Here is a 12,087-nt window from a genome sequence, read left to right as displayed (position 1 = left end):
ATGTATAAATATCAATTCGGAACCCTTCTATGGAAAGTTTTGGCTTACACTTCCTCCCCTTCCTACACTGGAATATGAATGGGTTAAGTTGAAAGGTTCTATGTGAATTCTCGGAAATTCTGGTGGAAAATTCTAAATGAATCAATTTACCCCTGTATCCAACCAGCCCCGGTTTTTCATTTCTTCTGAAGCTTATATGTGGTCAAGTCGCGCTCTTTGGTCAAACCTTAACGTTCAAAGGTGGATCTTACCGAAATGTATGAGGATGGCGGGAGGGGATTTTTTTTATTTAAAAACCGTTGTTTCCAACCGAAAAAAATACCAACAAATGTCGATTTGAAAAAATCACAAAAAGATGTCTGCTTCATATATTGTAAATTAATACTTATACAAAAAGAAAAATTTACCTCTGAAATACCATATTCTTTGCGCCCATTGCGCTTCACGGAAAGTTGGACAGCCATTCTAAATCCCTAAATAGTTACGTATTTGTTACATTGTTATAGTTACGTATATTTATTTTAAAAGTTCTTTTTTTTTTGTTGCCTCAAAGCAGTTTATAATCAGCAAAAACGAGAACGAATTTTTTTTTTTCAATCAATTTTTTGCTATCCTGAGGGGCGGCGTTTTTTTTAATGAATTAATTTAATAATTATTTAATGTTTGTGCTTGTTTTGAGGGAAAAGGTAATGGGAGGTTTGGGTTTAGAGTTGAGTAGAAAGGTAAATGTGGAGGTTAGGAAGAAGATTGATGACGTGGGGAGTACTTGGTTAAAGGGCGAGGTTTGGGGATAGTTTGGTTAGGAATGGGCAGGGTTTAATCATTAAATGGCTAAGGTTGTGTTTGCCGTCTTCAGTATATTCTGTAATATAATAAAACTCAACAAATGTTCTATTAGTGTGTAATGTTTTGTACTAAGGGTCTGCGTATCGTTCCATTTCCGTATTGTTATTATTCGGATATGATAGCGGAAAAAAAAAGTGTCATCGGAATTACTGCAACAAAAAGTCGGTAAAAAAATTTTACTCGATATTGTAGTTAGTTTAAATCTCGGTATATACCGGAACTCTCGTCAATCCGGTGACACTTTTTTTCCGCTATCATAGCGGTTATCATTCCATAACGATACGTTCCGTAACGATACGTTAGCGGTTCCGTAACGATACGATAGCGGTTATCATTCCGTAACGATACAGAAATGATACGATACGCACCCCCTTAGTTAGTACTCTTTTACTCAACGTTTATATAACACAAACAATATTCTCAACAATATTTATGTAATAAACAGCATTCAATATTCTCTTACGCCTCTTGTAGAGTTCAGTGTTTATATCAATTACTCCTCTTTTTATATCTTCTTTTTATTACAAATATCTCTTCTTTATTTGAATCTTTCGGTTATTCTCTTTTAATAGATATTAAAATCTTCCTCTTTTCTTCTTTTATTCAACTGCTTCTTTTATTATACTGCTCATAAAACTGCTTGTTCATCAAAATATTTGTCTTATCACAAAAACTCTCTTTCTTTAAAATTTTTCTTAAAACTTTCTTAAAACTTTCTCTTTAAAACTTCGTCATCTTTTCTTCTTCTCTAATCCCTCTTAATCCTAAAGTTGTACTTAAATTTTCTTCTTACGGTTTAACGTTTATGTGTCTTCGTGTTTACATTTTTCCCTAGTTGTATTTAACTTTTCTTCTAAGCAAGAGCTGATGAGTCATCTCGTTTTTTTCGATCGTTGTTTTATTTTACTCTCCCACCTCACACTATCTAGGAAAGAATTAATATTCGCTTGGTAAGTTTACTCGTTAGCTTAAGAATATTCTAAGTTGTAAACTGCCAACTAAAAACTTTGCTTTAAAATATGGAATAGTAAATATGAAATTAAAAGAAGAATTCAAAAGAATTTAGATGCCACCAAAAGCAGAGCCGTAACCAGATTTTTGTAATTGAGGGAATCAAAGGTTCTTGACTAAGAAGGGACGAGAAAAATTTTTTCTTCAGATTAACCTTACAATGGCTAAGACAGCCTCAGTTGTTCAGCTGGGAATCTATTGTTATCAATTAAAGAATGATTGATCAAAATTCTGTTTGATAAAGCTGACAACAATATGTTCCGTAAAATCGAAAGCTTCAAAATGTTAGCGTTTTAGCGTTTAGACGGTAGCGTTTTTTTGATGCATCATTGAAGGTTCTTTGTGAGTTTAGTTCTCCCTTTAGGGTTTTCCGTTTTCTCAGAAGATTGGAATCAGTGGCACCAAGTTGTGTCCATTTCATAGCACGTTCTTAAAACAACTCATATATTGTGCAGCTTCGGGAATTTGCTAGAACATTAACAACTGAAGATGTTAAATTTTGCCCTTCCGCTTCTGATATATCTTGATATTTAAAAGCCTCGCTTTGATTGTTTGTTTGTTTTAGAAGACATTCACCTAGATAGCAACAAAAGATGAAGTCAAATGTTGACTTTGCATACTTCACCCCAGTGATATCATCTCGGTATCCAAAGTTCCATTAGCTAGCCATAGTTTTGTAGAAACGGTTACAGAAACAAACAACTAGCTGTCTATGTGTCACCGTGTTTACGTTTTTTCCCAGTTGTATTTAACTTTTTTTCTTACGCTTTATCGTTTATATATATAACAACTAGCTGCTCTGTAATGGAAACATCAGCTGTTTTATCTGAAAGAATGCTGAAGATAACTGCTGACTGTATGTTTTTTAAAATGTCACGCAAAACCTCTAGTGCCATAATTTCAAGTACTTTATTATTTTCGGCGGAGAATCAAAACGATTTATTTTCTTTTCAAGCCACGATGTCATCTTCGCTGCAAAGCAGTTTTACATTTTCACATTTCGCCTGATTGTACCAGTTTTCTCTGAGCGGCAAAGATGGTCAAATGTTTTTCAAAATTTTTAATATCATTTTTCAATTTATTTTTTTACTTTTTATCGAAATGGTGTCAAGAAGTTCTCCAATATCTTTTCGTGTTTTAGGTACTGTATTAAACGTTTGGTTGCTTTTTTTAGGGGCCTCACTACACTCGTGCTATGAAAACCCTCTTCCGAATTCAAGTGCTTTTTTCCAATAAGCACTACAATCCATAATTATTCGAATAGTTTTAAAATTAATTATTCGAATTAACTATTCTTTTTAACATTTTCAATTTCTTACTTACAAAAGAAGGGGAAAATTAAAAACTTAAAATATATAATGTATTGATTTAAGTTACACGAAAAATGAATTATACTTTTAACTTGCTTTCATCTTAATAAATTTGGCGATCCTATTGATTGAAGTTTTTAAACCAATAGGATCGCCGAATCGAGGTGGCATTCGAATTTTATTATTAGTGGAGTAGCATTTTTTAACATGTTTTCGACATGTTAAAAAATGCTACTCCACTAATAATAAAATCCACACAATGATATTTGACAATAAAAATTTTTAATATCACATTGCCGAATTTACAAAGTCGCAACTTGTAAGTTATCATAAAAAATACCATTAAAATTAAATACGTTGAAACACACTATAAAATGCAATTAAAAGGTGATCTTATGGGGTGTGCCATTTTTATGATCATGTTTATCCTCAATTACTATTAGTTAAAGTTAATTAAAAAATAAATTACATTTATAACTTCCTCTCATCTATGTAACCTTTAACAGCAAAAACCGCTTTACATATTCCTGGCGTTTTACAAAACAAATTTTCGTATTTTTGAAAATCTATTTTATGCCACTCACTTTTAAGATTTTGCCTCATCTCTCTCTCTCTCACTCTCTCTTGGGCATTAAATTTTTGACTTTTTTAATTCATCCCATAAAAGTTCCAAATGAGGAAAGACCCGGTGATTGGGGAGGATAAATTATTCTTTCAATTACTTTTTCATTTTCTAACTCCTACAACGTTTTGAGGAATGCTTTGGACCTTCTCAACAAATTAATGGCTCTCCAATGATTCCTGAAGAAATGGCATCATATTTAAAAATGCCCAAATGCACTTCATTCGATTTTATTCCGTCTATTTTAACAATATCACCAGTGCTATTACCGACAGAAAAGCCCCACACCATGATACTGCCTACACCGTGTATTACAGTTTGCACTCTACAACGTTTCGTCATCCCTTTACCAACTTTTCTTCGAACAATTACTCTTCTCTTCGGAACTAACAAAGTTGCTAATGTTATAAATCTTCCACTCAGGCAAAACTATACCGTAACTTAACCTTTTAAAATGTAATACAAAGAAATAGTTAAATGGATATGTTTTTTTATCGTCTATAACCTTAACATAAAAACTGATCTTGAAAACCGTGAGATTTATCAAGGTTCACTTGAAGACTGTATTTAGGCAATTAAATCCTAAACACAGGCTTGAGATAAAATGAAAATACACATTAAGTTTATGTTTTTTATTTTCAGCGTTTTTTTCTTTAATCATCGTTTTTTTCTTTAATAATCATGGCCACCTTTTTTATCAAATGCTTATATTTTATTTTTATTTCAATCTTAAAAATAAAGGTAGTAATAAAAAAAAAAATTTAAGTATTTTATAAAAAAATCTGTCCTAAGAATTAATATAGACGGTTGTGTGCATCAATCATATCAATTTATTGGCCTGTAGGTATTAGATCATTCGGGAAATATTAAAACAACACAGAAAGCGATTATTGCTTAAATGACTTAATATGGTTTACGTTACACGATGTGTATATATATATATATATATATATATATATATATATATATATATATATATATATATATATATATATATATATATATATATATACACACACACACACAATTGTTTATCTTCATTATTAATGCATATTTTTTAATTACAACATCGCAAGCGGTTAAAAGCTTTCTATCGAAAGCAAAATAAAATATTTACATTGTGTAATGTAAACTATATTAAGCCAACTTAAGTAATAATCTATTTCTGTCATATTTTAATACAGTATTATTTGTAATTCGTATGTATAATAATATTTTAATGTTATAAAACATATGCAAATTAATACATATATGAAAGTGTTTTCAGTATCTATAAATGTGTAACGTTGTTGTTTACAATGTCTGTTAATGTGAACTCGATCATTTCTAATTTTGAAAAGGATTGAGGCATAAAACTCAAGAAGGACGTATTTATCACCAAAAAAACGTTTGTTAGACTTTTTTATTTTTTTGATAAATTTAACGATCTGTTTAACGCCAATACATTGTTTTCCAATCCTCCCACTCATTTAATCCACCTTAATACTTTCTTTATGAGCATCGAAAGCTTATTCAGCTCAAATAGCTTACAATTCTTGTCTAAATTAAATCGGTATTTTTCAGCTCCTGAGGCTCATAGAACACTTTTTTCTTCGGCTTGTTGTTTTCAGTTAAAAGTAAATGTAATCGACGGTGGAGAAAGATTCAATAAAATAATGTCGGGTTTTTGAGGTCTAGCAATATTCATAAAAAATGGCGACTGGATATGGTGATGAAGCGGAGAATTCCAGTCCACGATCATGGTTTTCAAAATTACAAGATACACTCTCTTTAGCTGTTGCATCAACGAGGCTTAATGTTGATAAAAAATCATTTGATAGGGCATGGAAGCAAATCGAAAAAGTTGGAAAGTTGTGTCAAAGTCCTAAATTGAACTTAAAAAACAGTCCACCATTCATGTTAGATATTTTGCCTGACACTTATCAACACTTAAAATCAATATATCAGAATTATGAAGATAAAATAAATATTTTAAATGAAAACGAATACTTTAAGATATATCTTGAGAATCTTGACTGTAAATGCAAGTTAGTTGTAAAACTATTTAAAGAAAGTCGAGATAGGATATTTGACGAACGTGATAATTCTCGTAGAAAACTTACAAAACTCAGTCTTATTTTTAGCCATATGCTAGCAGACTTGAAATCATTGTTTCCAAATGGTATTTATATTGGTAGCAAGTTCAAAATAACTAAAATTGATGCAGCAGAGTTCTGGAGCAAAGCATTTGGAAGGTGAGCACCACAAACCAGTTTATAAATTACATGGTCTTTGGCTGTGGTTATTAATGGTAGAATCATGATTTATGTTTAAATTTCTGTATAAATATATTATGTATAAAAGTGAAGGCAGCTTGGTATGCATTAGTTTTACATTGAGTCCACTGTTATTGTTTTTAACTTTTTTTTTACAACACTCTAAAGGCCTATGTTAGTTAGGCAAAATTTTTACATTTATAAGATCAAATTATCTCTTGTAAATGTCGATATTTTTTGCTTCAATAATTTTTTTCCTGTTGTTGGTTTGTATAATGGACTCAGTTAGTTATTCTATTCTGGGTTGAAGTGTCCTCATCTGAATAGTCTAGTAACAAGTTCAACTTACATATACGAGGCAGAATTGTACAAAGGTTATTTATTGTTATAATTCAATTAGTATTATTTGAATTTAACAAAAGTTTAGTTAATGCTTTGAGAGCTTGATGTTGTATCCTCTTAAGACATGAGTTGAGTAACTAGGCTATTTTTTTTCCATGTTAAAATCAATAATTAACAAATTGCTAGTAATATAATCCAAAAATTTTTATTCATTAGTTTTTTCTCCTTCTCAAATACTGCTCTATTTTTAGTTATTATTTATCTTAATCTTGCATAAGACATACTTAGATTAAGTAAAGAAATAGTTTTCATAATTATTGAATCCTTTTTGGATTTTAGTAAAACAATTGTATCATGGAAAACATTTCGGGAGCACCTGCAGGCAATACATCCAATATCTTCAAGTATAGAAGCAATAGCCCTAAAAACTACAATTGATTTTGTTGTAAATGAGCATGTTTCAATATTTGAATTTGATGTATTTACAAGACTCTTTGCACCTTGGTCCAGTATTATTCAAAATTGGAATTTATTGGCAGTCACTCACCCTGGGTATTTAGCTTTTTTAACATATGATGAAGTAAAGGAGACTCTTACAAAGTACATCCATAAACCAGGAAGGTCAGTTGCTGCCATCTTATAAAATTTTATTTTAATTGTTAAAATGTTTTTTTTACTATAATTTTGTTATAATAAACATAATATATAAATATTCTTAATATGATAGATATGTATTTAATATCATTTGCTTTAATTTAAAGAATACAAGAAACTTATATTTATTGCTTTTGTGTGTAGATTAGATTAGTTTGTATAAATTTATAAATATATTTATATAATTTATATATAGGTGCATAAGATTTTTTAACATAAACAATGGTACTCATTTTTTTGGTGTTTTACTATTTGCTAGATTTTTTTAAAATGCATTTCTAGTTACATTTTTCGTTTGTCGTGTACACGTTTGGGACAATGGGCAATTGGTTATGTAACTACTGAAGGGACAATTCTGCAAACTATTCCACAGCATAAAACATTGATGCAAGCTTTAGTTGATGGTGCACGTGATGGATTGTATGTGATTTTTTAAAAATATCTAAAACATTTTTTGTTTGAAAAAAATAATTTTATGTAAATCAAAACTAATGTACCATAAAATATAAACTTCATTTTATAAAACACATATTTATAATTCAAACATGTAAAATAAGGAAACTATTTTTACGGAATTTATGATACTATAGGAGAATTATTATGTTTATGATTTTAGCTATTGTAGATTTTGAAAGATAATAAGCATTTAATCAGAATCAGATAAAGATCTCATTATATGTTTTTATTTAATCTATTAGGCATCAAATTTTGTCCTAATTTACTGGCACCACCCTGTATTATTAAAGTTAAATTAATTTAGTAGTATTTTGATTTATTGATAATTTATTAATAATTATTAATTTATTTCTTTAGTTATTTATTTCCTAATGGAAGTGATTTCAATCCTGATCTTCATCCTTTTTTGGTGGAAACAGCTGAACAGCATATTCAAGTGACAGAAGAGCAATATGAAATTTATGTTGAGATGGGTTCCACTTTTCAACTTTGCAAGATTTGTGCTGAAAATGATAAAGACACAAAAATTGAACCATGTGGCCATTTGGTTTGTCATTTGTGCCTCCAACATTGGCAAGAGGGGGGACAAGGTATTTTCAATTAATTTGACATAGTGATATTTTAGATTTAGAATAGTTTTCATAAGAATATTGAGAAAATTATTAACTAATCTGCAAGTCTAAGTTTCTTTTCTCAGGTTGTCCTTTTTGTCGATCTGACATCAAAGGAATAGAAAGTGTTGTCATTGATCCATTTGCTCCTCGATTAAAGCAACCTCCTACAAAGTTAGAACAGCATCAACTTTCTACAAAGTTAGAACATCATCAACTTTCTACAAAGTTAGAACAGCATCAACCTTCTACAAAGTTAGAACAGCATCAACCTTCTACAAAGTTAGAACAGCATCAACTTCCTACAAAGTTAGAACAGCATCAACTTCCTACAAAGTTAGAACAGCATCAACCACAACAAAAACATGCAAATGAGACAAATCATAAACAATTACATGAGGCAAATCATAAACAGATAAATGAAATAAACCAAGTTGACAAAAAGACCAATGAAAATTCTGAAGCTAGGCATAATGAAATGGTAATAGCTTTATGTGCAAGTAAAGTTTTCTAAAAAATTAAATTGTAGATTTTGTGTTAAGTTTCTTTAAACTTCGATTACAACATATTTTTTTTGCCTTAACTTTCATATTGGTACAGATCTCACTAAATTTAATTGAACTACAAAAGTTTGAAAAAATGTCCAGCAGTATAAAAGAACTTTTTTCTAAAAACTTGCATAAAACTTGGCTTTTACAATATTTTGTTACAATAAGTTGGTTTTAACTTTTTATAGATTAAAAAAAAACTGGTTTTAAATTTTATTATAAAAATCAATTCATTAAGTTAATAAATGTTCTGAATGGTTTGCTGAAAAAATTAGAATCAGTTTCATTTACGTAATTATTTTTTAAAATCTAGAGTTTTCCATTTTAAGTATTGATCATCGAAATCACAAGAGTTTGTTGTAGAAAAACGTGGCAAAGGTGTTTAGGTTAACAAGCTCTTCTTTCTTCTATTAGGATCATCGACCCCCGCCTCTACCTCCTCGTCTTACCCAGCCGAAGCTGCTGCATAATTTGAACACCCCATGAAATACTAACATCTTGCATAACTTGTTTTACCTCGAGCGCCTTTGTCATGTATAGACTTCTTGTTTGTTCCTGCTATTTAATTGTTTGTTTAATAAACAGGATGCAGCAATGCATTGGAAGGTTACCTCTGCACCTTCTGCACCATTGTGGTCACACAGTAAAAACTCCCATGATGATGTTTTGCTTCAACATCCTAGTGGAGTTGGAGTTCAGTCTACTGATACAGTATTGTTTGTGGGATCTACAAAAGCTTCTTCACTTCAAAGATCTACCAGTAACCCTCCTGTTATATTAAGTCCACCTCCAGTCCCAGATAGAGCTCCTACTTTTGATAAGATATGGTTTAAGTCAGCAACACCTAGAGGAAGTCCTAGATGTTCTCCTCATCATTCACCAAGCATATCCCCTAGCCATACTCCTCAGAGTTCTCCAAAGTCTAAGCAAAAAAATATGTCTGATATGTCTGTTAAGCCTCAGAAGCCTAAACCCTATAATGGAAATTCATCTTTACTAAGATCTGAACATTTACTAGATAAAGAAATCCCACCAGTTCCAATTAGAAAGCGAGAACTTCTTTCTCAACCAGATCATCTATTTTTGTCTAAATCAATTAATCGGCATTCTTTAACAGAAAATGATGATTTCCAGCTGAATGAATCTATCTTAAAGCAAACATCTTCTCTTAGGCGAGTAAAATCAAATGATGCTCTTGATCGCTCAGTTGATTTTGATGATAAAAGTTCATCCTTATTGGGAGTTAGAACGAATGATACACAATTTAATGCTAAACATTACAATCCTATTTTTAATCCGGATCCTTATCTTTTCCCAAAATCAAATCATGTAGGACAAAACGCTGCTCAATGTCTTAACAATTTGTGCTCTGATTCTCAGCTAAAATTTGATCCACCAATCAAACAACTGGCAGTGTGTATTGACAATGGTAGTACAGCACCTAATATTCCCTTACCTTCACCACCAGATTATGAAAGTAATGCATGTAGCAGTTTTGATGTAGGCAAATTTCCATCTTTGCCGCCAAAATTGAATAAACAAACAGTTCACGGAAGTTTAAATGACGAGTTAGATTCAGTAAGGAAAATCTCTGATACAACTTCTTTAGAAGATAATCAACTCTCGGCACAAAAAACACACTGTGCTCCTTTAACACTTTATGGATGTTCCAGTGAAGATTTTTCACAAGTGCTCCATGAATCTATGAAACTTAATGAAGGTAATACTTTTTATACCGATTTTATAGTTAAATCCGCTGAGACTTTGGTTGATACAACTGAAGAGGTTTTGCCAGATAGCAAAGAATTTTCTAGTCATGATATAAAAGCACCGCACAATAATCCAATTCAAACTGTTTCAACAGGAAATTCTACTGTTCATGAACTGGTTCCTGGTCATTCCCAAACATCAAGAGCTTTAGTATCTGATGATGATTTAACTTTAGATTTTTCCCCCTCAACTCAGTTTGACGATGAGGGACAACCACCACCTGTTCCTCCCCATCGCAGAGGGAATAACGTATTAGATGAACTCTCTTCATCTGTTGAGAATGGAAGTTTTAACACCGATCCCGACTGCAACAACCTAAAATTTGGGATAAAAAATGAAGACCGTGATTTCCAATCATTAATTTCCCAAGGTTATTCGGCTGAAGCAATAAAAAAAGCTCTTATGGTATCTGGCAATAATTATAATATTGCGAGGAATATCTTGAAAGAGTTTGCTCCTGTTAAAAAGCATTGAGATAAAATTATTTAGGTTTAAGCAACTTTTTAAACTTTGTTGTGCACATTTTCGACCGGTTAACCAAGTTGGTTAATCAAGATAGCGATAAGGAAAAAAAATTTTGTCGAATGCGAAAAACGGTGTTTTTTTTTTCGTACAGAGCAGAACCCGTTAAAATTCTGTGGATTTTTTTTTTTTTTTTTTTATATATAGCTGTTCAGATTGATGTTTCCGAAAAATCCTCACTTTTCAAATAAAAATGTAAATAAATAATTTAAGTTCCTTATTTTAAAAATTCTTCTTTTTCTAATTTTTGCTTCTGTGCTTCTATTTTGTCACAACTATGCAGTTTTTTTTATTGTATTTTTACCTCATTTTTTTCAATTCTAAAGTCGCTTAAAGCAAGGCATAGCTTAATAATTTCTCCAAATTTTAATAAATTTTCTAGATGATAAAGGTGCTAATTTTGTACAGTAATATATGCATAATTACATCATAAATACATATATTATGTATCTATTGTATGTGAGTGTAGTGTTTCGTTTTTGTCACATAAATTGTGTTAGCGGTGTTTGGATAATTTTTCTACTTCTGGGAATTTAAAAGCTTTTCTTTAAAGGGAGCGTCATAATTGTGACGTCCTTTTGAAAAAACGCTCTTAGATTTGGCTATGGGCGTAAGAGATGGACGTGCAACGTTATTGTTTTTTTTTCCTTTTTTGGGAACCATGCATGTTTTAAACAATAGAAATTTAATTCTCTTAAAGTCTGACGGATTCGTCAAAAACTTTGGTCTCATCTAATCAGTCACATCAACCTCCTTTTATTAGATGAAAATAATGGAACAAAATTTTAAGCTTAATTTTATAGGAACAAATTTCATTTAGAGCATCATTAATTGATCTCATCTCTGTAAAACCTGCTAATTTTCCAGTTAATTTTCAAAAGAATAAACCCCTTAATTTTTATTTTATCAAATAAAAAAAGCCAAGACTTTTCACAGTTTTAAATTGTACTATGTGCAAGAAAACTAGCAATAGTTAAGTCTTACCAAAGTTTTTATTGGAATAGTGGATTTTTCAAAATCTACCTGAACTTACTAGATATAGGTCTGTCATCATTGAAAAAGAAATAAGGGGTCTGAATTAAAAACTTTATAAACCATACCCAACAGCTGATGCTCAAGAATTTTATGAGAATTTTGTAA

General features: G+C 30.8%; 1 protein-coding gene across 2 annotated transcripts; it reads left to right on the top strand.

Moving 5' to 3' along the window:
- Positions 1-5,345: 5,345 nt before the first annotated feature.
- Positions 5,346-11,452, top strand: LOC149877667 (E3 ubiquitin-protein ligase CBL-like). Of its 2 annotated transcripts, none has more exons than XM_090073955.1 (6): positions 5,346-6,023; positions 6,726-7,007; positions 7,323-7,460; positions 7,854-8,086; positions 8,194-8,588; positions 9,241-11,452. In XM_090073955.1, exons 1-6 carry the CDS (start codon positions 5,482-5,484, stop codon positions 10,897-10,899), a joined length of 3,249 nt encoding a protein of 1,082 aa, XP_089930081.1. In that variant the 5' UTR covers positions 5,346-5,481; the 3' UTR covers positions 10,900-11,452. The 2 variants fall into 2 exon arrangements, with proteins under 2 accessions (XP_089930081.1, XP_089930082.1); XM_090073956.1 differs by having other exon boundaries at positions 9,070-11,452.
- The last annotated feature ends 635 nt before the right edge of the window (positions 11,453-12,087 follow it).

The sequence above is a fragment of the Hydra viridissima genome, unplaced genomic scaffold, assembly GCF_058129835.1.
Source record: "Hydra viridissima isolate aposymbiotic clone 2 unplaced genomic scaffold, HvirCarnegie_v1 scaffold_16, whole genome shotgun sequence".
Taxonomy (NCBI): domain Eukaryota; kingdom Metazoa; phylum Cnidaria; class Hydrozoa; order Anthoathecata; family Hydridae; genus Hydra; species Hydra viridissima.
The sequence above is the reverse complement of the archived record's forward strand: the minus strand, read 5'-3'. Positions and strand labels throughout refer to the sequence as shown.

What these genes read in the sequence shown, in the direction of transcription:
- LOC149877667 (XM_090073955.1), top strand. Translation starts at nt 5,482, where the DNA reads ATGGCGACTGGATATGGTGATGAAGCGGAGAATTCCAGTCCACGATCA. An exon ending in GATGGTGCACGTGATGGATT is followed by an intron (nt 7,461 to 7,853) that starts GTATGTGATTTT and finishes TTATTTCTTTAG; the next exon opens with TTATTTATTTCCTAATGGAA. An exon ending in AAGCTAGGCATAATGAAATG is followed by an intron (nt 8,589 to 9,240) that starts GTAATAGCTTTA and finishes TTTAATAAACAG; the next exon opens with GATGCAGCAATGCATTGGAA.